General features: G+C 51.2%; 2 protein-coding genes across 2 annotated transcripts in view; one reads left to right on the top strand and one right to left on the bottom strand.

The window, feature by feature from the left end:
- The window catches only part of SMG5 (SMG5 nonsense mediated mRNA decay factor), a 32,876-nt gene extending 11,956 nt beyond the window's left edge, over positions 1-20,920 (bottom strand). The window contains exons 1-12 of the mRNA XM_063357048.1: positions 20,786-20,920; positions 13,879-13,977; positions 13,239-13,362; positions 12,417-12,573; positions 9,286-9,375; positions 7,850-7,939; positions 6,878-6,956; positions 6,153-6,278; positions 5,629-5,697; positions 3,422-3,630; positions 3,148-3,285; positions 1,417-2,118 (exon numbers count right to left, since the gene is read on the bottom strand). Coding sequence (XP_063213118.1) covers positions 1,417-2,118; positions 3,148-3,285; positions 3,422-3,630; positions 5,629-5,697; positions 6,153-6,278; positions 6,878-6,956; positions 7,850-7,939; positions 9,286-9,375; positions 12,417-12,573; positions 13,239-13,362; positions 13,879-13,977; positions 20,786-20,862 — 1,960 coding nt within the window. The 5' untranslated portion in view covers positions 20,863-20,920. The remainder of the gene's footprint in view (positions 1-1,416; positions 2,119-3,147; positions 3,286-3,421; positions 3,631-5,628; positions 5,698-6,152; positions 6,279-6,877; positions 6,957-7,849; positions 7,940-9,285; positions 9,376-12,416; positions 12,574-13,238; positions 13,363-13,878; positions 13,978-20,785) is intronic.
- A 253-nt stretch (positions 20,921-21,173) lies between these two features.
- Positions 21,174-25,761, top strand: TMEM79 (transmembrane protein 79). Its single transcript, XM_063357285.1, has 4 exons — positions 21,174-21,910; positions 22,839-23,681; positions 23,944-24,157; positions 24,427-25,761. The coding sequence occupies exons 2-4, from the start codon at positions 22,949-22,951 to the stop codon at positions 24,629-24,631; spliced, it is 1,152 nt and encodes a 383-aa protein (XP_063213355.1). The 5' UTR covers positions 21,174-21,910; positions 22,839-22,948; the 3' UTR covers positions 24,632-25,761.
- Positions 25,762-25,780: the final 19 nt, after the last annotated feature.

Genomic DNA, 25,780 nt, shown 5'->3' with positions numbered 1-25,780 from the left:
GGTGATTTTAAATATTGAATACGCTTTGCAATCTTGTAATTCTACAGACCTGAGGATCTCAAAGCCTGAGGATTTCAAAGCCAATGAAACTGCCCACGAGCTACACGAGTGACCCGAGGTCAAGGTAGCAGCAAGCTGGGAATCAACGATGCATTTTGCTACAGTCCCTTATTTTAATTGCACAGTCATTTCTGCCTATTAGCGGAGCAATTATCATTCAATAAGCCCTCAGAATCAAAAGGGAGGAAGTAATTTATTCAGAAACCATCCCCGATAGAGTGTTAAGACCGTTAAATAGCTCAAGTTTTGAAACAGCACAGCTGAGGCAAGGAGAGCTCAAAGCTAAAAAGCACATGGGTTAATTCATTCAACCTGGCTCATTCAACCTCTCATTTTCTACAGCTATAAAGGTATCACGGCCACACTATTCAAATACGTTCCTGGAGCTGAAACATCTGGGTAACCCATTGAAGGAAAATGTTAAACAGACCAAAAATCGTTCGTTTCTTCCTTTACCCTGATCTCTTTCAAGTGGCTATGAAGCAATGCCGGGAGCCAGTAAACATTAACATGATCTAATACTCCCCCTTCAAATCCTGGCCCAGGCAAAGCCTGAATCTTGCCAGTGCTTCAGGCCCATTGAATTTGGCAGCACGATGCAAAAATGTTTCCTTGCTCCAGGGAAGCTGGGAGGAATGACAAACAAGACCAAACAGGCCCATGTGGTTTTATGTGAAATACAAACAACTCCCTGTAGTGCATCAGATCTCCCTTTCAAGCTGATTTTTCCCAGAACATTACTCAGCTGGGTAAGTTGTGTAGAGACATCGCAGCTCCACCTGCTGTGCATCTGCAGGCTGGTTCAGCCCCGAGCACTCAGCGAGGCAGCGTTGGGAGGGTCACGGAAAGAGGCCCTCAACTCCTCTCGCATGCACCTAGATCACATCTTACAGAAAGCTCCTATGAGTTTTGCAGACTTGACAGCCTGACATCTCGTGGAGAACTTCCTGGACAGCATCTGCACCATCCACCTCCAGAAGCAATAGGAAGTGTCTGATTACAGAGATTCCACATAGGAAAAAAGGAAGATAATCCAAAATTTGAATACCTGCTGGAATTATCCTCTGTATTATCAAAGCTGCTCAGTGTTTAGCCTGTTGAGCAGAACAACAGACAACCCTGGCTGGCTGCAGGTGTTTGTTCTGTGCACGTATTCCTGGATGTCAGCCTGTAAGAGTAAAGCTCCTCCTTCAGGAAACACCCAACCCAAGAACTACCAGGTACTTGGGCAACCTGCTCCTCCAAACCTGGCTGAAGGAGAACTTGCACCATGAGAAGAGGTGGATTTTAGCGAACGGACTGCTACAGCTCACAGTTTTCTACACAGAGCTTTTGAGAGAGGTTGCTGATGCTTACCTTGCTCTGCCAAGCTGGGCTTCTCCAGATCCCCATTGACACATGGCTTGCTTTCTAGTCCATCCTTCAAGACAGGCGGGTCACTGTTCGGTTTCAGAAGGATGTTGCTGAAAGTGGGAGCCAAGCGAAAGCAGCGTTTGGTCTGAAACAGCTGGGTGGACATGGCCTGGAGATTACTGGCTATGCTCGCGTCATTAGTGCTCAGGGAAGTCGGCCCATTGACTCCGGGATCCGGAGCCTCAATTTTAGAGATGCTTGGGCTGTTGGAGTCCCCAAGCCCACTGCCATCCACACAGTTTTTTAAGGCCTCTTTGGGCCCACTTTTGCCTCGGCCACCTCCCTCCTCACCCGGCTCATCCTCCATGTCCTCTAAGTCGGACCGAGATTCTTGGCTGTTCATGTCAGAGTCCGTCTCCACATCAAAAGCAGCTTCTGCTTCCTCGTCACTCTTCTCTGAGCCACTTTCTGAGCCATCGCTGCCCTTTATGGAGCCCTGGCTGGAGTCAGAGTCAAAGCCCTCGCTCAGGTCGCTCTCATCCACCTTCTGGGGGTGGCGGCGGCGGCGCAAACAGGAGAGGCGGGAGTATTTCTTGCTTTTCTTGCAGTCATTCTTACGCTGTTCCTCGCTGGGCTGATGATTGGCCAAGTCAGCGTCGGCTTCCTTCTCGATCGAGTTCAATGGCTCCCGTGGCTCCTGGTCATCTGCCGGCATTTAAAATGAGACCACAAGTTAAGAAAGTCCCGATGCGTCACACAAACTGCTTGCCAGCCCTGAGCCTGGGGAACCAGTAGTGCAAATTTCAGCCATCACTTCTATTAGTGTCTTCAACCAGAGAACAAGCAATGGCAACCCCAGAAGAATGACTCACTTTCTAAAAGGAGCCCAGAACGACTTAGGAAACCTGGATTCCTACTGCCCAAGCTGTGCTGCTCCGTTATCAGGCAGCCTCAGTGCTGAATGCCGCTAGACCAGCATAAAATACAGTTGAATCTTGAATCTTTTCCCCAGCTTTCTCCACCACACCAAGCAGGGTGAGGACACGTGCCACTCAGCTTGATTAAACCAGCCACTCCACCCTGTGACTGGGCTGCGTTGACCTAATCCCTTCCTTGACCAACATGCTCACAGCCTTTCCAGCAGCACTATGTCACCCCGACAGCTTCAAAACCCATTCACTGTTGCTTTTGACCAGGAAAACCCTAGTCTTGCGTTCTGTGAAATATTACAAATTGACTGTTTGCCGGGGAAAGATTCTCTGCTCAACAGGATCCCCCAGAAACTAAAGATGTGGTTTTGTCTGAGCAGAGGTGAGGTGTGCTGAGCAGAGCCTGTCTCCCTTAGACACTGCCCTGCCCAGGTGTTTCACCTGAGATCATCCCCTCAGTGGAGGAGAAAAGAGTCCAGTAAATAACAGCAAACAGAGAGACAGAAAATAAAGAGCACAGATTGCGGTAAACAGATGACGAATGAGCTGCCAAGAGATACAGAAAGATAACTCCTTACAACAAGGAAAGCAACATTTTCATCCTGTGATGATTCTGATACTCACAGAGAACGTCTAAGTGGAGGCAGATTACCCATCTTTGGGGATTTCAGCCCGCCAATCAAAGACCAAGATGTCTCTAATTAGCACCACTCAGACACTACACTCCAAAACCCATGCCCAGGAGATCTAGGAAAGAAAAGTAAAAGCCAGCCCTATAAGCAGGCAACTGCCTCAGTTCTCTTACCTGTGCCATCGCTCTGAAAGGCTGGGACTGGATTTTCCCCTTCTTCCAGCTCTGCTTGGAGGCGAATATTGACGTGATTTATCAGGTGAGAGAAGAGGGCCAGCGTGAAAGCGATGGCTGCGCTGTACTGCTTTGAACCTGCAACAAGACAGTGTAATGAGCTGGAGGAGACTGACCACTAGCCCAAAACACGTATGCCAGTTGAGACAACATCTTCAGCCTAACTGGACTGCTGAATGCTAATTACTAAATTTCTGAATAAAGCACTGCTTACCTGCCCTCTTGAGGCTGTGAACACTCATAAGGCAGATGATCACCATGCGAAAGATCAGGAGATCGGGAAGGAAGGAGTAGCCACTCTCATACTCTTCTTCATCTTCACTAGTTGAGCTCAGATTAGGAGGAGAGGGCAGGTAGAACAAGCACAGGTTGAAATCCTCCAGCACAGACTGGCAGAGAGATGTCAGCTCAGAATCCAGAGAACTTAACAAGAGGCAAAAATAAACACGAATTATTATTCAAGACTCAAGCTCCTGGCAATGTCTGCATGGAAACTGAACCAAAACTGGCAGTTAGGCGATTCTTTAGCACTAGACAGGATGAAGCACCAGTGAATATACTGCAGGGAACAACAGCTACGGGAAGCAAGTGAGATGAATCAGATTATGTTTTCCTCTCCAAAGCTGCTAAATTGAAGACAAACGATAACGAGAGCACCTCACTGCAAACAGATGGGTCACCAAAAAAAAAAAAATATATGACGACTTCCCTGGGAGCTCTGGCAATAGTCACTAAGATATACAGGGCGCTTCCATGCTAACGGCAGCAAAAGTTTTGGATCCGCTGCTCAGTTAAAGGATGACATTGCAGCACACGAACTGCGGACTCAAATTTTCCTCCTCCCCTGGCTCTAACTTGCAGCCCTGTAAGAATATTCTAAAATCCTCTGGAGCTATTAGCTACCTCAGAGGAAGCACCCACAGTATTCAATATAACGGGCTATGGGAGTCTCCTGGTTAGAAAATAAACCCGTCTGCAAAACATCCAGCAAATCCTTTTCAGGGGGCAACATGCTTGGGAAATTGAAGTAATTTCCAATTTTCTTATGCACTAAATATGTGTTAAGCAGATATTAAGTGAGTCTTGAAGTTCCACTCCGGCGTAAGTCAGTATTTGAAAGCTGATCCCATACTGGGCTGCATTAGCAAGGGCACAGCCGGCAGGCTGAGGAAAATGATTATCCCTCTCTATTCGGCACTCGCAAGATGGCATCTGGAGTACTGCATCCAGTCTTGGGGTCCCCAGTATGAAAAAACAACAAAACCCAACCAAACAAAAAGGCACTGACAAACTGGACTTACTCCAGCAGAGGACCTGTCAAGGGGAACAGAGAATGTGATGTATGAGAAGAGGCAAAGAGAATCGAGTTTGTCCAGCCTGAGAGAGAGAAGGCTTGGCGGGTATAATCTCCTGGTTTCAGGTGCCGAATAGGTGGTTACAGGACACTGAGGAAGACTTCTCAATGGTGCACAGCAAAAGGAAGGGAAGTGATGGGTACAAGCCGCAGAAAAGGAAAATGAGACTAGATGGAAGGAAAAAAAAAAAAAAATTCCACAGTGAAGGCGGTCAAACACTGGAAGGGGGACCAGAGAGGTGTGGAATCTCTGTCCTTAAATACATTCAAAACTCAGCTGGATGAGGCTCGGAGCAACCTGATCCAACTCATTTGAATCTACCTTCACAGTGGACCTTACTTTGGGAGAGGACTGGACCTCTAGAAGGTCCCTTCCAACCTAAACTATTCCATGATGAGTTTTACTGCAGCCTGTGTACAAGCCCTTTGGAACACCTGCTCAGTTTTAAGGAGTAAGAGGTTCATTTACAACCATCTGAAAACCTCCCGGCAGAGACAGAGAAAAGCCAAGGAAAAAAAAAAAAAAAAAAAAAAAAAATCACACAGCTGTGCAAAGCATGCCCAGGTTACGCTATCTGTTTCTTTGAACGAGGTATTTGGTTACGCGTTTCCAAATGCGGTGAACAGCCCCGCACACGTACAGACAGTGACTGTCCCATCAGCCTAAATCCAGTGCTTGCCAGGAAAAAGCATTTGATGAGTGAGCACGGCAAGAAAACACCAAAGGCACAGTATAGCACAGAGATGAGCCGTGAGGCTCAGGAATTCAACATTCACTCAGCTACTGGCTTGATTTAGCCAGAGTTGCATTTAACCCTTTGTATTTAAAGGGCTGTATTTAACCCTTTTACATAAATACAGAGTTGTATTTAACCTTTTGGTATTTCAGCCTCCCTTGGAAGATAATCTTTTTCACTCTCCCTGCAAGGTTAGAAGACTAAAGTCTTGGACCTTTTAGCAGAAAGCCTCAGCACAGGCACCGTTATTCTACAGGGAACAGTCTCTTCCAATTCTGAATGCCTGCTACTGTGAGTTATCAATAGAAGATATATCTGCCGTAACCTTACCTGCTCTTTGGCTGCAAAAGACTCTGCAGGTACATAAAGCTCACCAGCAACCTCTTAATGTCTTTGCCTCTAAAAAGATTGAGAAGAAAACACTGTAAAGCAGGTACCACCGTCACAGAGAGGGACTAGACTAAGAGAGCGTTATTAATAGGTAAAGCGGGTCTCAACTGAAAACTACATTCCGGTGAAACTGGAGAAAAAAAGACAGGGTATACACTTCTAACTTCCACCAATACGCCTCAACCCTCAAGAACAGTCACCAGCTCCAGGGGAGAGTGAGAAAATCTCTGAGCTCAAACTCCGCACCTAGCCAGCATTTAGCTTATCTCCTGAAATTATCACCCGAGAGATCGAGAATGGGACCTAGATTGGGGCTCTCAAAATTCTGGGAACAGTCACTGACTCGGATCAGCCATCTACCAGTTCCCACTTCCCAGAAAGACACTACTCTCAACCCAGAGGATGACGCTGGTGGCACTGCAAACCCCCAGCCTGCACCCCTCTCCTTTTCTCTTCCCTCTTACCGTTTCTTGCTTGGAGACAACTTCCTGGTTTCGCATTTCTTCAGCTGGTGATACATTTTGGCTGCTTTGTCATACAGCCGCTTCAGGTTCCCATAGGCACCTTCAAAGGACACTTCAGACTGGATACTGAGGTACCAAAATACACCACATCAAAAGTTACTTTGCCACAAGGTTGCTCACATTTTATGGCTTTAATTCACTAGAAAGTTATTCAGTTTTCTAAGTATGAAGACAGGTACCTAATGCTTTTGTTTGAACACGCTGGGCTACTTAACTCCCACTGATGTCTGCAAACCCCACTTCAAGCTGTACCACAGCTCCATCTGCAACGTTTACACACCTTTTCAAATATGTGCCTTAAGGCCACGTTCCGATAACTGAATTCCACCCACCTCACTGTGCGGGGTGCCTCACTCAGCACCTCCGCTCCCCTTCAAACCCGGCTCTGTAGCACAGGCACAGGGTCTCAGGTGAAACCCTGCCCTCCAAGCGCAGCCCTGCACATGTATTTTAGCGACCAGCACGACGGTTTGGTTTGACCGAGGCTCGCTCTCATTACCAGTCCTGCTCAAGGGTGAAATAAACCCATCTCTCTTCCCCCTCCCCTGGAACTCGTCTGCTGAAAACAGTCACAAGTCCAAAGTAAAGGAGAAAAGAGCGTGGCACCAGCAACCACAGCGCACTGGTTCTCTGTGCAGGAAGCCACAATCCCCACAGACACTCACCAGCGTAAGTAGCAGTAGGTAGCTTCCACGTTGTAGTACTTGCTCCCTGCCAGCGTCCCCAGCTGGTTAAAGGGCATGCCTGCCATGAGAGAGGGGCAACACAATTAACTCACAACTCTCCAACAGCCCTGCCAGAAAGCAGATCCTTCCCCTCTCACTACATTTCCACACAGGAGGGAAGCCAGGAGACACAAAGAGTAGTAGAGCTGCAGCACAGAGTCTGAGCTACTCGATCCCTTCACCACCCAGCTTTTTTTTCCCTGTTTTATAGTGCTTTTAGACCCTCCCCACCTTCCTGCCAGTTATCTACATAAGAAAGCAGAGCAAACAATGCGCCTCCTCTGTATGAATAATGCCACAGCCTTGACTCTGTATTCCTCTTGACACAGACGTCATCTTATCAGCATTTAAGAGCTCTATTCCAGCCCACTGGGGTACATAATTTTTTGTTGTTTATTGGTGTTTGGGATCAGCCCGTCAAACAACTCAGTGAGAACTCCGCAAAGACAGTACAAACACTTCTTAAGCTAAGACAGGCCCTCGACTCTCGCCAGGGCGTGTTTTCATAAGGTAGTCGCACCTGAAGGAGAAAGCAGCATGTGAGATTTTTTTGCAGGGGTAAAAAGAGGGAGGTGACCAATAATGCTCCGCTTCTGGCAACGGACAGCTGGATCTTCCCTTCACCAGACAAGCACAACGTTACCACATTCATGGAAGCCTGAACTGCTGAGAGCTTATCAGATGGGTAAAAGTTGAGGTCATTCGGGAAGGGCACCTTTGCTGTTAACTCCTCTCTTTGGCTTGCCAGCAAGAGAGAGATTCTCAAAAAAGGAAGTAATTTTGACCAGAGGATAAAACCACTCCTCTCCCAGCAGCAGGATACAAACCTGACCAGCGCAGTATCACACGGTATTGTTTTGAGGTTGCGGTAACACGATTGTAACAACTGAAAATTCACGGTAACTCACTCACCAATTTGTGGTGCAACAGAAAGGGCTTGATAGTAAAACCGCTCAGCCAGCAGCTCTGTGTCCACACCTGCCAGTTCATTCTGATAGCGAGCTGAAAGAAAACCACACGTTGCCCATCACAAACCAGAAGGCAGCGTCTTCTCTTCCCTCCTGCAGAGACGCACAGCTTCCCTACAGATTAACAATACCACAAAACGAGAAATACTGGCCAAGTCAACAAATCCATCAAAGAACCGCTCTTGGCAAAACACAGGAACGTACAGGGTTTGCCAGGCCCGTCTGAAGGGCTTTTATTTTAACCGCGCTATTCCGCACATCACAACCCCTGCCACTTCAAGCAAAGGGGATATCCCTCGACACTTGCGGCAGCACGTAAGCAAAAGGAAGATGTTCTTGTGCTCCAAGTGTTAAGTGCCGATTCATTTATCCTGGAAATAACTCAGAGTTGTGCTCCATTTCCCGGTACCTCAAACAGGCTATATTCTACTACAGCAGAGTGTGAAATCTAAAGCATGTCAGCTGACATGTGTATATAGATATATATATATATAAAAAAAAATACCTGGCTGTGGTCAGACTGGACTTTACTAATTTATTATATTATTTTTTGACAGCAGTTTTGGAAACCTTAGGTGAAAGCACTGTGAAGAGGCAAGCGCATTTCTCTCCCACCAGTCAAGTAAGTCATTCTTACTACCCCCATAAGACATTTATTTGCAATGCCATTTTTAGGCTGATTCATGTGCAACGATAAAATGCCAAACAGCTTTCAAGAGCTTGAAGGCTGCTGCGTGTCAAGCACATTTACCCGTGCCACACTTCAAATAGCTGTTTTTCACACAGTTACATGTTTTCTCACTGCCTTCGCTCCCACATGTTCACAATCAAGCAAGAAGCTGACACACTTACCACACACTTCAGGAGGTCGTGACTGTGGGATAGACACATCTGCTATAAAAAGGATGACATGCAGCCAGACACAATGACAAAGAACCCGGGGCTTTGCAGCGGCCTACCACTCCGGATTGATTCACAACACTGCTTAATAAATCTGATTTTCAGTCACACTTGTGCTGATGACGGTGGCTCCGTAAGGCAACCTTAGAGCCAGTCTGAAGTGAGAAGTCAGCCCACTCTGCGTTTCCTTCACGCTGGCCAAACAACGTAAATAAAGGCAAGGGCTTCCATTCGTACACAGCCACGGATACAGCTGTTTAGCAATAGCAAAATCCTCACCTACTTGTCCAAAAACAAAGCTTCTGCAGTTTGTAGCGGTTCGGTTATCCACAAGGATTTCAGCTTACACAAACGTGTCAGAGGGAAACAAGTGTCTGCAAATAACTACAGCTGGTGACTAACGACGACGGACTCAGCACTGTACAGGCACCAACTTTTTGATGTATTAAAGGCTGCCCTGAAAGACGACGCTGTCCTTACCTAGATCTCCCAGATAAACCAGACATCTGTGACATGCCATCTGTGCCCACTCCATCTCCTTCTCCGATGCAGACACAGGTTTCTTGCAGCCTACACGAGAAATACGAAATCACATACACCGTTGGGTACAGGCGGCTGGAAAGACAGAGGAGCAGCTCATGCCTCTGCCCGAGACACCCAACATTTCACCGGATGAAAACAAAGACCACAAGGTCACACCACACTGTTGGCTGCCGTCTGTGGCATCTGACCAGCACCGCTTCGCTCTCATTGTCAAAATGCGGAAAATAAATGTAGAGAATACATGGAGACACTGATGTTCACCCACTCCCTCTTCAGTTCCCTGCTGGTCGGGGCAGTGCATGTCAAAGTCACTGAAGTGACTGTCACTCAGACTTTGCCTACAAGGTATGCCACCGAGAGCTGGCTCCATTTGCACTCAGACAAGGGGACAAAGGCCAATTCCTGTCTACACGCCATGTGATCGTGTTAACGCAGCATTGAGCACAAGCTCATAAGGCCTGTTGAGAGGCTGATTTTGTTAGCATGGCTAATGAGGCCTTCGGATGGGAGCCGGAGCAAATCCCTGGAAGCCAGAACAAAGTCTGAGCACACTCGCACCTGCCAGTAGCGTACGATGCAGACATACCCTCCCCGACACCGAAGATGGAAACAGACTCATTGTCTCAAGACTGAGATCTAGATTTAGGGCTGGCCGACCAAAAAGGGAGGAAGAGAAGGAAAACAAGGCAAAATGAGGACAGCAAATCTGTGCTGTAGGCAGGGCGGCTGCCGTCAGTTAGGAAGAACTGCCTTCGTCCAGAGGAGGGCAACAAGCTGGTGAAAGGGCTGGAAGGAATGTCCCGTGAGGAGCAGCTGAGGACTTTGGCCTTGCCTAGTCTGGAAAAAAGGAGGCTGAGGGGCGACCTCACCGCTCCCTGCAAGTTCCTGAGAAGGCGACGTGGGGAGAAAAGGACTGATCTCTTCTCCCTGGGATCCAGTGATAGGCTGCCTGGGAATGGTTCAAAGCTGCGTCAAGGGAGGTTTAGACTGGTCACGAGGAAGCATTTCTTTCCCAAGAGGGTGGGTCAAACACTGGAACAGGCTTCCTAGAGAGGTGGTCGATGCCCCAAGGCTGTCAGCGTTTAAGAGGCATTTGGACAATGCCCTTAATAACATGCTTTAACTTTTGGCCAGCCCTGAATTGGTTGGGCAGTTGGACTAGATGATTGTTGGAGGTCCCTTCTAACTGAAATAGTCTATTCTATTCTATACTGAACTTTAAAAAAAAAAAAAAAAAAAAAAAAAAGAAAAAAGCACTTCAGACAGTGGAAAGTGTCGAAAGCAACAGGGGAAGGCTGCAGCCAGATGACCTGAACTAACTTATGCCATCAAACATGACTCAGCTCCCGGGAGGGGCTGCTGCTGGCACGACTGTGCTTCCCACCTCCCCATCAGCACTTTCTCCCGGGCCAGCGGGTCGTGGCTCAGCCAGAGATCGGGAAGCAAAGGCTGCCGCGTCCGCGCTTCCTCTCCAGAGGGCATTTACTGCCACTGGGCAGACCAGTACCCTGGATTCAGTCTAGGTTCGGTCTCCCTGTTGCCAAGGGCTCCCACCTTCTGGAAGAGAAAATTCCCAAGGAAGATCTTTAAGACCCGTTCAGCCTGCTGTCCGAGCCGCTTCCCTCCTGGCTTAGTTTAAAAGCCTCCAGATTTCACTTCCACTCTTAAGCGACCAGTGAGGAACAGTTCCCACTTGCTAACAGGCACTGCATGAGTTACATTATACAAATTCTGGCCTTCAAATCTGTGGACCGGACCTACCCTCCCTTTCTTTTTTGCTTTAAATCCTCTTGCTCCCAATTATAACCACCAAGTTGCGCCCAGATCTTTTCCTGATATGCAAGGTTACATCTCTGTTATCCAGTTACATACTGACCTGCTGCATCCTTTTAATTAAAGAGCCTAAAGACATTAAGAAACCTGAATAAGGGGAGCCTTCCAAATGCAATCACGCACCACAGGGTACAAACCCATCTGGAATGTGCATTTTGAGAATTTATTAATTCTGCGGTACTGAGACACATTTCTCAAAGCAACAGTTGCCAGGGACATCTGCCTTTTAAACAGTCATCTCAAAGCCAATCATGATACAATCATCTCCCAGAACTAAGAATAGGATACCAGCAACTAAAACATTCTATTGCTCCAGACACACTAACTTCTTCTATGCCTGTTTCTGCTGTCCCCCAACCCGCCAGCTTTAAGAATGTCAATTAAACCCTTGCTAATACAGGTCACAAAACATACAGAGGTTCCATTTCTCACCTGGACCCATCCAAACAGAAACACGTGGCTTGAGGCCACTGAGCACAATCCACGAGCAAATGTGAACAAACTATTACAAGGTAATCGAGGATGTGAACGCACGTGCAGCCTTGAGCTGTTTCAAGCTGTGAACACTCTTATTCTTTCCTCCCTAATAGGTGAGATACCTCAAATTACCCTGCATCTATGGGCACAGGGAGGCAGTTACGCGAGACAGCTAACATACCTTACTGTGTTACAGCAGCTTCCTCATGTTCTCAATCCAAGAGTCAACGGCAGTTTCAAAGCTACACACAGTACAACTAGGAAGCACGTGAAGGGAGCACAGACAGAAGGGGCACCAAGAAGAGGAACAATATCTTACACCTAGTGAATAGGATGTCCTGACAAAAATCTGTTGATTTCAAGAGCCTATTCCCCCAATAGCCCATTTGTCTGCTTTAATTAAGCTTTTAAAAACATCCTGTACAGCCAAAAGTGCTCTTCAATTTTCCATAAAAATCTGCCATCACCAAACACATACTAAAGAACTTTCTAACAGCTTTTTCTTCCTGTTAGAAACCCTTCTTTCTTCCCCACTTTAGTATTTAAAAAAAAAAAAAAACAACAAACAAAAAACCATACAACAACACAGTGCCATGGAAAAGAAAGCAGGACAGACAGTCTGTTCTAAACAGCTAATCAGGAAAAAAAAAAAAAAGATAATCCCTTGAATGCCGGAACAAAGATGGACTAGCACAAGGGGAAGCCACCTGTTCGGGGATTTGGGCCTTGCCCATGAGACCAACACGCCAAGCACTAACCTATGAGAGGGTCTGTTACGTGCGTCCAGTCAATACAGCACTGCAGCTCCAGCTGATAGTGAGACTGGATGTAGAGGAGAAGGTGCTGGTAAAATCCTATGCCAGCAACTAAGTGAGTCCGGTACGCGCACTCCAGAGTGCTACGGCTGTGAATGTGCTGGAGGGAAGAAAAATGAGAATATGTTAATGCAGTCTGGATAACATTTCAGGCTGCCCACCCAAGTTATACCAAGTACGAAGCCAGATAGTGGGGAGCTCAGCTGTAACTGGTTTTGCAGTTCTGTACCTCCTCTTGCTCAACAATGTTGTACCCAAGTGGTATTGACTAAGGGTCAACATCAAGAAGGAGGAACACTTGCTGCTACAACAAATAAATAAAATCAAGGTGTCTGGTTAGAACACCTTAAATACATTCACACAACCAGATCACCAGGAGAGAGTTCACGGCATTAGAAAATACAAGTGTGAATGCTGTGAGTATTTTCCAGGAATCAAGTCCAGCAAAAACAATCAGCACGGAAAAAGCCTCTTAAGACCACTGTTCTACACGCAGCTGTATGTCTATTGAAGACGGGAAAACACAAATTAAGCAAATTATGTTGAAATATCCTCTGCAACGGCAGCACTCTCAGCAGATCATTAAAGCTTACCTGCCCACAGCTAGACAAAAAGTGTATGGCAGCTCCACAATTAAAATTCAGGAGCGCCTGGCTTCCCGCCCTGTGTTCAGACCACAACTTCTCCAAGCAAATGAAGCTTTTAACTTGGTCTCACCCATTGCACAGCCAGAGACTTTCTCATGCCAGAGCCACAGATACCTGCCTTTTTATTTGTTTTAATGAGCTGGATAACTTCATAGTAAACTTTTCTCCAGAGCAGTTCTTCTGCTTTTCTTCCGTAATCCACTGGATGCAAGAACATCAGCTTCACACACAGCTCCCGCAGCCTGCGACAGACAGCAGAGAATTCACATTTAGCTACAGCAGCTACAAATACAGCTGCCACTACATAAGCATGGAAGAGGAAAATCTGAATTCATTATGATGGACGAGCTAGGCCATCTGGTGACAGTACAGCTTGTGTCACTCCCACACAAGAGCATCTGGAAAAGCCATACACCTAACCAGTTACCTTGGCTCAGCCAGCCATCAGTAACTTTCTAAATTGCACAGTAATATCAAGAATTGTCTCGACAGCTTAAAAAATTAGTAAGAAAATCATCCCTGCCAGGCACCCTCTAAACCTGATAAAAGATTTCACACACATGTAAGAAGTTTCTTCACCACACAGTTTTTTAAAGGTTGCTCCAAGCCCCATCCGACCTGGCCTTGAACCCCTCCAGGGATGGGGCTGCCACAGCTTCTCTGGGCAACCTGGGCCAGGGGCTCACCGCCCTCACAGCAAAGAGTTTCTTCCTAAACCTAATCTAAATCTAAAACAACTAAGGGCCTGCCCAACTTACTTGTTCCTCAAGCTGATGTTCTCCGGCTTGAACACTTCTTGATACGCTGCCTTATTGCCAAGGATGAGATCCAAACGATGAACGGCCTCTACCACTGCTCTGCAAGGTAACACAGCAAGAAGAGTTTCAGAAGAGCAGGTTATCTGGGATCATTCCGTGAGATCTGGGATGTCTGCACAGAACCGTACCAGCCTAGTTAACTCCATTATTAGCAAGCCGCGCTATACCACCACGCCATATTAATTGATTTCCTTTCTGCCCTCTATTTTAAAAAGCTTATGGAAATAAGTGAAAAGCAGTTACGTACACTGTAATGATTTTGCTGCAAAACAGTTGTTTAATCACCAGTTACCACCGCCCGTCTCGTCAAAAACGTCAATTATTTCTACAGTGGCAAAGTCAGAAGTGTCGGTGGACATGTCAGCAACTTTTAACCTCAGCAATTAAATCACGCTATACATACACCCAAATTAATTTGGGCGTAAGCTCTACGAATCTTAAGCTCTACGAATTAAAAAATGGACTGATTTCTAACTGTATCGACAGCGTAAGAGTCAAACCTCCACCAACTCGTTTCCTTACATACTTGCCTATGAAAGAAGGCAACTCACATCATTCATTTGCCAAAACTTCATTACAGTGATTCATTGATTAAAGCCCTTAAAGATTTCTCAACAATAGGTAACAGAGACACTCAAACCCAGCCTAAAATACGAACTCTGTTACGAGATTTTTCCCCCAAAAGCCAGCTAAAAGACAGACTAAGCAACCCCTCCAAACCTCTGAGCCATGCAAAAAAATACCGAATCACTGCCCAAGACTCTCCTCCTGGAGGAGGAACACCACTCTGTGCAAAACCAAGCACTTGAAAGTTTGTGCTTGTGAACAAATCAGACTAAAACGTTGCAGTGAAATAAAACCAGGGACTTACAGAAGCATTAGTGCTTACAGGAAGCACCCTCATCGATATCTCATGGACAGTTTGATAAAGAAAAATCGACCAGCTGCATTAAACCCTTCCTACCAAGAGAGATCATCTCTAAACTTCTGCCTTTGTTAAGCCTGTATTTGAGCTCAATAAACTGACTCCTGAAATTAACTTTCCCCAGCTGTTAACTCGACATGTTCCTCTAAGAAATCTGTCCTCCAAACCATCCCCAGCCACTAGCTATCAAACTCCACAGGTACTTGTTCTCCCTCCCAACTTCACATCTGTCTACCCGTCACTCCCCGTTTGCTCCAATACCTTCGCTGCTCCCACTGCTGAGCCTCCCGCGCACGAGAGCCGTTTGAACAAGAAGCTGAAGACAAGGAAGACGCATTGTAAACACAGAATGGGACACTTGATCAGAGCAAACTTCTGCGTAGCAGAACAGCGCGATGCTGCTCCCAGCCTGCTCCCCCTTCCCCGAAATCTCCATCGTCTGCAGAACGCAAACCCCCTCACCACGCTCGCGGCACAACGCGAGGACCGAACCGTCTTTTCCCGCACATGCACAAACGGTCGCCAGATTGAACACAGGGCACTCGCATGGCACTCGCAAGCAAAGGCATGCAAAACCGTACGCTAAGGAGGCAGGCTGAAACCACCACCACTTCCTTGAAAACTACAGATATTACTGTGAAGTAACTGACAGTTTCACACAGCAGCTCCTTGCTAACAATGCAAATCTGCTTTCACAAACCCACCACACCAAAAGGAACCTCCCTGAAAAAAACCCCAGAATATTCAGGAGCTCAAAGAGAAAGCGTCCCATCTCACGCTACGTCACGGGAAGCCTTTCATTCAAGGGTAACTGGAAATCTCCTTTATTTCCAGTAAATCACAGAACCTGACAGAAGAGAAGCGTAGGGTATAGGACTGTCTTGCACAATGGCTTGGGAGATCAAAACACCACAGTGTTCAACCAACTTCTTCCTAAATAATCATGAAGAAAACCAAGAATAGAGTAAGAATCACACACAAGCGTCTGCAACTAACCTTGACACCCGCAGCCACTTCTGCCCCCTAGCGACTTTCTCCCGTGGCCCGAAGGTCCTTCGCAAACTCTAACAACCTAATACCCTCAAGAGCACATAAAGCAAGCGAGTAAAATGCTTTTTGGTTTACAGGTACAAGGCAGTGTGTATGAAGCATTCATCCAAGCTCACAACATATTGGTGGAGGAGGGATGGACAGGGAGGGCCAAGAAGCCCCACATAGACATTTAGTTTCCCCAGAATAGATCTCCACAAAGCGGCAGGCAATAAACACATCCTTACTGCAACCGGTGATTAATCTCTTGTCACTGTATCCCTCAAAGACCCTCAGCAGGAAACGAACAGCGTGGCTCACAGGGAACTGATTTGTTTCCTACGCAGAAGGGCGACCAGAAGAAAGGGGAACTGCTGATTCATTTGATTCCCAGAGAGAAGTATAGGAAAACTATGATCCTCTGGTCCCAAAATAGGCAGTCTCTACATCTTCAAAATAGCTGTAAAAATGCATTCACTGTGCTCGGCAGCCGCTGTGTGTCTGATAGAAGCTCACATGTCACTGACACCTCAAGGTGAGAAATGATTTCACGGTGACTACAAGCAGTGGACACCTGCATCCAAGGACACGGTCAACCCTAAGGGCGGGATGTCACACATGCAGGTGTGAACACGTGTGTCCAAATCCTCATGTGCAAGTTAACTATATTCAAAAGCTCAACACTGATTCCTTCTCCTGCCACTTATTCAATTCAGATTCTTTTATGGGCAGGCGGTCCAGGTTCTCCCACTGCTCGGTAGCTCACATGCCAAACAAGCCTCTATTTTTTTATATCTGGAAAAAAACAGGTCATAAAACCTCATCTAAGAGCCCTCCTGAGTTCAGCAGTGACAGAAATGCATCTTGACACTGTGCAGCACAACACCTGTGAAATAACAGGAATTACTCAAAAAGCAGCGGCCAGAACCCCCTTCCCAAGTTCATAGAATCGTTATGGTTGGAGGAGACCTTTAAGATCATCAAGTCCAACTGTTAACCCAGCACCATTAACCCAGCTGCACGCAAACAGACAGCTATTTGGCTGCCAACAGTATCAGTGGGTAAGAAATGGGATCAAGCAGTTAAGGAAAGCCTACGCACATGCGCCAGGACTCAAACGCCTGCCAAATGTGAAGTACAGAAAAGTTTCCTTCCAGGGACGATCAGAGCAGGGACACTGGAGGGTATCCCACCTTCCCCTCGAGCACAGGGTGGGAGACATCCCAGAGGGCATCTCCCATACCGCCCTGTTTCCTACAACAGTCAGGGACGGGCACATGAAGACACTGGTTGCTTCTGCTACTTTTTATGGGTTCATTAAAAAAAACCAGGGTTGGTGACTCGAAAGCAGCAAGGTTTATGTTTTAGGATGCAGGTTCCTGAGCCGTAAGGCAGAAGGCAGACCCCACACAAAAATGCCTTCTTCGCAAGAGCTCCATGGTGCTGCTGGAGGAGGCAGAGGCAGGAGTTAAGAATCTGTGACAGCCAGTGACGACCTGCAAGGATCCCATGTCCGCAGTGGTGAGGAAAGGGGACACGATGAGGACAAAAAGGTACAGGAGCCACCTCACTTCAAAAATGTTAGCAAACATCAACAGAGGCACTACAGACCATGCTCTGATTAAAAGGCAATATGGTATTTGTGCCTCGGATGGCTTGAGACCACGGGCTGAATTTTACTTAGCAGTTAAGAGGCCAAATTTTGTCCCAGTCCCCATTTTTATACCTGCTGGGTCTAAACGTTGCTTTCAGACAGCACATCAGAACCACAGAGGAGGCAAATCAGATGCCAGTCTATTAAAAGAACCAAGTACAGCACATCATGCCAAGCAGGGTGGAAATGGTCCAAGGTGAAGTCCTCTTCAGCCACGCAGACACCGATCTATCACTTTCCTTCTGTGCAACTAACATTCTGGGATGGGGCAAGACGGCAGGGAGAATTATTTGCCCTCTATTTCTTTATTTAATAGATCACTGAGAGCCACAGTCTCTGAGGAGTAAGACGTTTCTCAGGGAAAAGATCTGCAATCATTCATTTGTATTCTGGCATGTGTCAGTACACAAATAATACTGCCCAGAACAAGGCTGGCAGACAAGAATAGTAACGCAAAGCCAATGAGCTAATGGTTACCCAGAATCCAGAAAAGAAATCTGTAAAATAAAGCCGGTCACCCTACAGTAAAACATACGTTTTAAAACAGCACCCAGGGTAATCCAGTTGCCACATTCAGAGGTGAAACTTGGGGATTACCAGTCCAGGAAGACTTAAATGGAAAAGATCAAAGACCACCCTATGAACAGTGATGGGCAACCTCATCTCCAAAAGGACACTCCGATGGCCAGCACACTTGCCGAGAACCGTGGAGACCTGAGCTCAACTCGCGCTGCTCTCACAAGCAGACACAAAGCTGATCCCATGTGGGCAGTTTATAGCTGCGACTGGAACATTCAAACACCTGTGATTCAAAGGCACTGTTTAATCCGGTGGCCGAAACTTTCCAGAGACAGTCAGCCACCACACAAAGTACAACGTGCTTCTCAGAGGACAGGAAGTTACCGCTTCATCTAACTGAACTTCAGGCTGAAATAGAACAGAACTGACAAGAGACTGTTAAGGTAGAAAGCTTGCTAAGAGAGCTACCAGCTACATAGCAAGAAAATTTGTGGGCACTGCAGACATTATAAATCCTGCACTAAAATCCCAGTACTCACTTCCAGATAAAAAAAGGGCCATTTCTACAGGAGTGTGGTTTTCTTTTTGTGCCATAAAAATGCTATAAAGCAACCACACACCTTATTCTGCCATAAAAATTTAAACAGAAAAAAACCACTTCCTTGCCTTGATGACCAATCCAGTGTCTGGTCAAGGGACGTTCACTTGTGAGCTCCAGCAGCATAATGAGGTACCGCTTGCCAGGTGAGCCAAGAAGCACACACATTGCTGGTCCACTGTGACCACAAAGTAAAACACATCTTAAACCATGGTGAAGGTGGTTTAAACAAAATGCATTCTATTTTGCAAGCAGCAGCACATACATCCTCTCCAATCCTGTCCACCACACCTCAGGTAGCAGTGGGCAAGGTGCTATGCTGCGCCAGCTCGACTCCTCGCAGATGTGGGAAGCCACCCCTAAGATCAAATGGGGTATCTCAATGTGACAGCAGATACAGAGCACCACAGCCCTGCAGGCGCTTCCAGCACGACAACGCAGCCCACACCTCGGGTAATCCAAGCCATTGTGTCTTACCACTGACCTTACAATAAGAAAGAGAAATGCACCTAATACAACTTCAAAGCACCGGGAACGTGCTTGTATGAAGCGCATCACAGAAACAAACGAATTCCGGTAACTACCACTCAAACCTGCTATTACTGCTTTGGACTTCTGGGCAAGGATCTTGCCAGATTTCTCAGAGGAAGGCAAGCCTTGCCCTGTTTTAGAGGAGGGCAGCGAGGTTCCAGGAGATGAAAGGACATGGCCAACGTCACCAACCAAGTCAGCAAGACAAAAAGAAAATGGAGCCCATCTCTTGCCTTCATTATGTTGCTCATCTTCAAAACCACATTGCCACTGCTGAAACTCCACTACGAATCTGCTTTACTGATAGAGAAATTGAGACAGAAGAGGACAATTTCTGGGCCGCACTCACAAAACAAGTCATCAGCAAAGCAGAGGCCAGGCACCCCAGCGCTGACAGCGTGGCACCTCATCCCTGCTGGGCTGAGCTGACCAAGGCCATCGTTATTTCCTGAATCTTGTCTTCTGATGCTATTTCCAATGCACGGTGCAGAGATGTGAGTGAGAGTGGAGTCCCAGGGAGTGCTTCATTGGTAAAACCTGCAGCTAGAGCAGCCTTGCCCTCCGCACAGCAGGAGTGCCCTGGCTCAAGCTCCTGCTCATCGCACCCTCTTCTCCAGCCTTTCCTACTTAATCCCCGTCTGCTGTCAACGCCAGGGACCCCCTCTCCAGCCCCCCATCTCCCTGGGTAACCCCTACATCTTGCCCTTATCCCACTGCATCCCCACACCTCCCTCCCCATCAGCCCCCGTAACCCCCAATTCCCGCATAACTCCTTCCTCCATCCCCCGTGTCCTGACCCATCCCCCTGGGTGCCCCATGCCCCCTTTCCCTGATCCCCTCCTTACCCTCCCACCTGTCTTCTTCCCCCCATCTCTCCAGTGTTCTCTCATCTCCCCTGGATCCCCCCCCAGTTCCTTTCCCCCCACTTTGTTTTGACTTGTCTCCCCTGCACCCCCCGTACCCCTTTTTCACCAGTGCCACCCCCCACCCCACGTACACCTCACCTCCCCTGGATCCCACACAACCCCCTTCCTCCCAGTCTTCCCTAAATTTCCCCCTTCTCCTTTCCCTTAGCACTGCCCTGCTTCCTCTGGATTCCCCCTCATGTTCTTCACCTCAATCTTCCCTAAATTCCACCACCCCCTTCCCCTGTTTCCCCCCGTCTTCCCTACATCCCACCACCTCCTTCCCCCCCCATCTTTCCTGAACATCCCTCCAAGCCCCCCCCCCGGTTCCCCCAGTCTCCCCTGCATTCCTTCCCCCTCCAGGTTTCCCTCCAACGCCCCCTGAATCCCCCCTCACCCCCGATAAACCCCCAGCCTTCCCTCCCTGCCGCCATTTCCTTCCCCAGCCCCTCTAAACCTTCCCTGACTCCTTCCCCCACCTCATTCCCTTCAACCTTCCCTAAATCCCCTCAGTCCCCTCCGCCTGGGTCCCCCCCAACCTCCTCCGGACCCCGCCCCATCTCCTTTCGCCCCCCTACTTTCCCCTGCACCCCCTCATCCCCTTCCCCCGCTCCCCACCTCTCCCCTGACCCCCTCCATCTCCCCCCCGGCTCCCTCCTCCTCCCCCCGGACGCCCCTCTCCTCACCGGTACAGCCGCTTGGTGTGCAGCACCTTGGCCTCCGGCTCGCCGCTCTCGCCGGTAGCCCCGCCGCCTTGGCTCATGGCGCCCGGCCGAGGGCAAGGCCCGGCCCACCCGGCCGAGACACCCCCCCCGGCCTCCGCCCGCCCTCTCAGCAGCGGCCGCGCCGCCCCGCCGCTCCCCGCCGCCGCCGCCGCCCCCGGCCCCGCTCGGCCGCCATGGCTGCGCGGCTGCCCCCTGCCCCGCGCCGCTCTCGCGAGACTCCGCGCGAGACCGGCCCGCGGCGGGCAAACATGGCGGCGGTGGGGCCGGCCTCACCTCGCGAGAGCTCGGCCTCATCTCGCGAGAGTTCGCCCTCTCGCTGCGCCAGGCCGGGGGCGGGCAGATATGGCGGCGGCGGTCTCAGGCGGCTGGGCCATGGTGGTCGCTCTGCCGGGAGCTGGGCCTCAGGGGGGCTGTTCCCGCTGTGAGCCCTCCCTATAGCTGTCCCGCGACATGAGCCTGGCTGTGGGGCAGGCGTCCCCCTGCCTTGGCGCCTCAGGGCCGCCCCTGAGGGGTGTTACGGGGGTCACACTCCATCCTTGTGAGGGCCCTGAGCTGGGGTGGCGGCAGGAATCCCTCCCCAGCCCTGGGATTCCCTTCACGCCGCCATGCAGCACGGAGGCCCGGTGCTGGGACGGGGACTCCCCGGGGTCCCGTTGGCGTGTCACCTCCTCAGCATGGCCATGGCTTTCACAGGAGATCCAGGCCTGGCCTGTCTCCGCCATGGCTGACAAGCACTGGGGCTTCTCCTGCACCAGGCCCTGCCGCCAGCCCTCCTGGCACAGAACCCCCCTGGAAGGGGGACACGCTGCCCTGTGCCAACCCCTCCATGGTGGCTGTCCCATGCAGGGACACATCCCCGGGCGTGGGTGGGCTGGGGAGCTGGCAGAGGGCTTGAGGGGCCACCACAGGCTCGGCCCCGCGTCGGGCAAGGCGGCTGCGCCTGCCCCTTTGGCTCGGCCCCACCTTGGGCTGGTTAAACAGGTTTGAAGTCTACACACAGATTGAGGAAGCATTTCGCAGGCTCCCAGCACGGCTGCCGCTGCTGCGTGGCCCCCCCCAGGCCCATGGCCCCCCACCTCTCTCCAAGTAAGTCCAACAGCGAGGGGAGTCCGGTGCCAGCTTCCCCCCGCATCCTGGGGGGTGATGAGGGGGGGAGTGGGGCTGGGAGTGGGGACATGGAGGTATGCAAGGTACAGGCAGCTGCTTTTACCGTGCTCCCTTGCATGGACCTTAGGTGAAGCCCTGCGCCGCTCTGCCTCAGTTTCCCCATGGCTGTGGCCAGGCCAGAGCACTTTCTGGGGGTGCAGGGATGAATGTGCCCAGGAGGGAGAGCGAGAGACATTTTCATTGCAGGAAGCTCCCATGCCTGCAGCCAGCAGCACCTGAGGCGGGCTAAGAGACAGGGGTCCCCTGCTAAGAGGGAAAAATGGGAGATTTCTGCCTGGATCTCCTGCGTCCCTATAGCAAGCGGCACCCCGCAGCCTCCTGTGCCTGCCCCAGATCAGTCTCAGCCACGAGAGGCAGCAAATCTGGCTCACCCTGGATTTAGCTGTGAATCCTAGATGCAGCCTGGCTGGCTCTGCCCGAGTATCGGGGCTCGGCTGATGGCGGCACGGGACGGAGCTGCATGTGCAGCCGGTTGTGTCAGCCAGGCAGTGTCCAGCTCGCCAGAGTCACTGGGCTCGTGCCCGCCAGAAGCCCCAGGATGTTTGGCCAGGTGGGGATGCGATTCCCGGGGCACAGCCAGGGCTCAGCAGGCGCCCAGCTCTGGGCAATGGTGCCCACGTGTGTGATGCCACATGCCCCGATCCCACTGCCATGCGCTGGGTGCGCTGGCAGGGCATGAGAGCATGGGGACACTGGGCTCTGCTTTAGTGGAAGGGCAGGCAGGTGATGGGGACTCCAGGGGTGGCGGCTGCCAGTTCGCAGCCCACTTTGTAACTGGGGCTGTGCGCGTGACCCCAAACCTCTCATTTCTGCTGTTTTTTCGTCTGTCTCCTTTCTCCTGGCACAGGGTGAAGTGGAAGGGACAGGAACCCAGTCCCCTCTCGACACCCCAAAACACAGGAGAGTTTCTTGCCAGTCCCCAGCTGCGTCCCGAGTGATACTGAGCCGGCTGCTCTCATGGCTGCCGCTGACCCCATCCTGCCTCCTGAGGAGGTGGCTTTGCTGGAGCTAGGGAAGGTTGCCCTGGCCACCCCCCTGGACAAGGTGCCACCGGCCCCAGGTGAACATCCAGGGGACCCTGATGCCACCCTGCCATGGGACCGGAGCCAGCACAGCGCCCCGAGCCAGCCAGAGCCTGCAGAGACAAAGAGGCGCTCAAGTCCCGAAGGGGGCCGCGAAGATCCAGAAGAGGCTGCTCTCAACTGCCCCCCAGCTGAGGCCGAAGACGAGGAAGCCCCCGGGCTGCCCGTGATGGCGGCCCATGTCTTTGTGCCCATCGACCCGCAGTGCATTGAGCAGAGACCCAGCAAGCAGAAGAAGCAACCCACCCCGTGGCCTCAGGAGGAGGGCAAGGGGGGGCACGTCCCCCACAGCAACAGACCCGACGGCCTCCGCCAGAAGCAGGTCTTCCTTCCCATCGGCCCCTCACGCTACAGGGACCCGCTGGGCTTTGAGGGGCGAGTGACCAAGCCACTGGCTGAGGAGCCGGGGTGCCTGTGCGCCAGAGAGTGCGGCACCGGCAACCTAAAGGCCGTGGCCTCCGTGGTGGGGGCCCTGCTCCTCTGCCCCTGCTTCATCTATGGGGCCTACGTCTTTCTGCCTTTTGACGCGCCGCTGCTGCCCACCGTCAGCGCCCGCCTGGTCTACACGCTGCGCTGCGCCGCCTTTGCCACCTTCCCCATCGTTCTGGGTGAGCTGCGGGGTTGGCGTACAAAGCCCTTCGCCCCACCGGTGGGCTGCACTAGTCCCGGGGGAGGGGAGCGGGGGCTGTGGGGAGCGGGGAGCAGAGCCAGGGCTGAGCTCTTTGCAGCTCCATTGCTCCCACCAGGAGCAGCAGGATTTTTCCTACCCTCTTCCCACTCCCTTGCATCTCTCTCTGGTCCCCGCCCCACGCCCAGCCCTCGGGCCCCAGTGCAGTTTCACTGGGCTCAGCCCCTCTCTTTGCCCCCCAGGGATGATTGTCAGCGGCATCTCCCGCCTCTGCTCCTCTGCATTGGAGGCCTTCGGGGAGCTGCAGCGGGAGGTGGAGATCCACCGCACCTACGTCTCCCAGTCCGTCCATCTCTTCATCCTCTACTTCTTCAACATGGCTGTGCTGGCCACCTACCTCCCACAGGAGGTCCTCAAGCTCATCCCCCTGCTCACGGGGCTTTTTGCCATCTCCCGGTAAGTGGCTACCTGGGCTGCGGCAGTGCCCAGGGTGCAGACAGGCTCTGTCAGCGCTGGCAAACACCACGCCTTGGTGGAAACTCCTGCTCTGGCAGTGCCTCACCTGGCCAACGACAGCCAGGAAAGCTGGCACAGGGGAAGGGTTGCTCTATCCCTCATCAGCCCGGCCTGGCAAACCCTCGCTGGGGTCAGAACCCCTGGGCGAAGCTGGGTGCCAGCCCCAAGGCATTGCCCTCGCTGAGCCCGCACCTCTCTGCCCTCTCCAGGTTGATTTACTGGCTGTCATACGCCATTGGACGCTCCTTCCGCGCCTTCGGCTTCAGCATGACCTTCCTGCCCCTCCTGGCCATGCTAGTCTGGAACCTCTACAGCATGTTCGTCGTGGAGCCCGAAAACCTCCTTGCTGTGGCAGCGCCAAAGCCCGAGGACGGCTCCAAGGCCAACGGAGCCAAACTGCGGTACTGGGGGTGAGGGAGACCCCAGGGAGATGGGGTGCCGGGACCCCACAGTGCAGAGGGCTTGAGCCTTCCTCGCTGCCCTGCCTTGGCAGCCTTGGAGGTGGAGGGGTGCAGGCGGATCTGGCTGGGCCCCCGCTCCCTGCCCAGGCCCGGCGGGGTTTTGCTGGGCACCCGGGGTTTTGCTGGGTACCAGAGTTGATAGAGCCAAGCTGTAAAACCCTCTGCACTGGGAGATTCCTGCAGGAGGGCGAACAGGGCCCGGAGCAAGACCAGTGAGCCCTGTTCCACGGGGATGGGGCAGGCTGGGAGTTGCGAACCTCATGCTGGAGCTGGCTTTGCCCAATAAAGCCCTTCACCGAGTGGCTCTGTGGCTGGTTTGGGGCGGGGGGGGTTACATTCCCATGGAATCGCTGCTGCCAGGATTTATAGCTTCGCCCTCGCAAAGCCATCATCCAGCCCCAAAATGATGTTTCCAAGAGGGGGGGGGAAAAGATGCTTCCCCAAACTGTCCATCTCCCAGCGCTGCAGCAGCACCCCAGCCCTGCGTCCTGCTCCTGGGTCCCTGCGTGGCTGGTCCTGCCCAGCCTGTCCCTCCTCCTCTTCCTCCTGGTGGAGGTTCACAAACCAGTTGGCCGGGTAGGAGGGAGGGAGCCCTGCCCCAGGGAGGGATGCAGGGAGAAGCCAGGATGGGTGAGCTGGCAGCAGGCTTGCCGCTGACGAGGGCTGGGGATGGCTGATCCCCCCCAAGGACGGGCACCCAGCCTGCACCCCTCAGGGCACCCCTTGGGAGTCCTTTGCAGACCCCTGGGAGTCCAGCCCCGTGGAATTCTGATTGTCTCAGTTCTCTCATTCTCTGCGTAACCCAAACCAGTTAAAAATCCACCAAATAAAGGGAAAGCCCCTCCAGCCCTACATCTGCCAAGTGTTCGGCTCGTCCCGCCTCCCATCCCTGAATCACGGGAGCGGCTCACCCACTGCAGCCCAGCTGAGCTGGGGAACGGGAACAGCGTGACTCCTCAAACACGCTTCTTGGCAGGGGCAGGGCCCGCAGCCTGCGCTCACGCTGACCCCACGGTTCATAAAAAAACCACCCCAGAGCACCACCCGCTGCTGCGGGGCAGGAGTCAATCTAGGGGCAGGGAGTCTCCCTCCTCTCAGAGGC

Source organism: Chroicocephalus ridibundus, chromosome 21, assembly GCF_963924245.1.
Source record: "Chroicocephalus ridibundus chromosome 21, bChrRid1.1, whole genome shotgun sequence".
NCBI lineage: Eukaryota > Metazoa > Chordata > Aves > Charadriiformes > Laridae > Chroicocephalus > Chroicocephalus ridibundus.
Note: the sequence above shows the minus strand (reverse complement) of the source record. Positions and strands in the feature narration are given on the sequence as shown.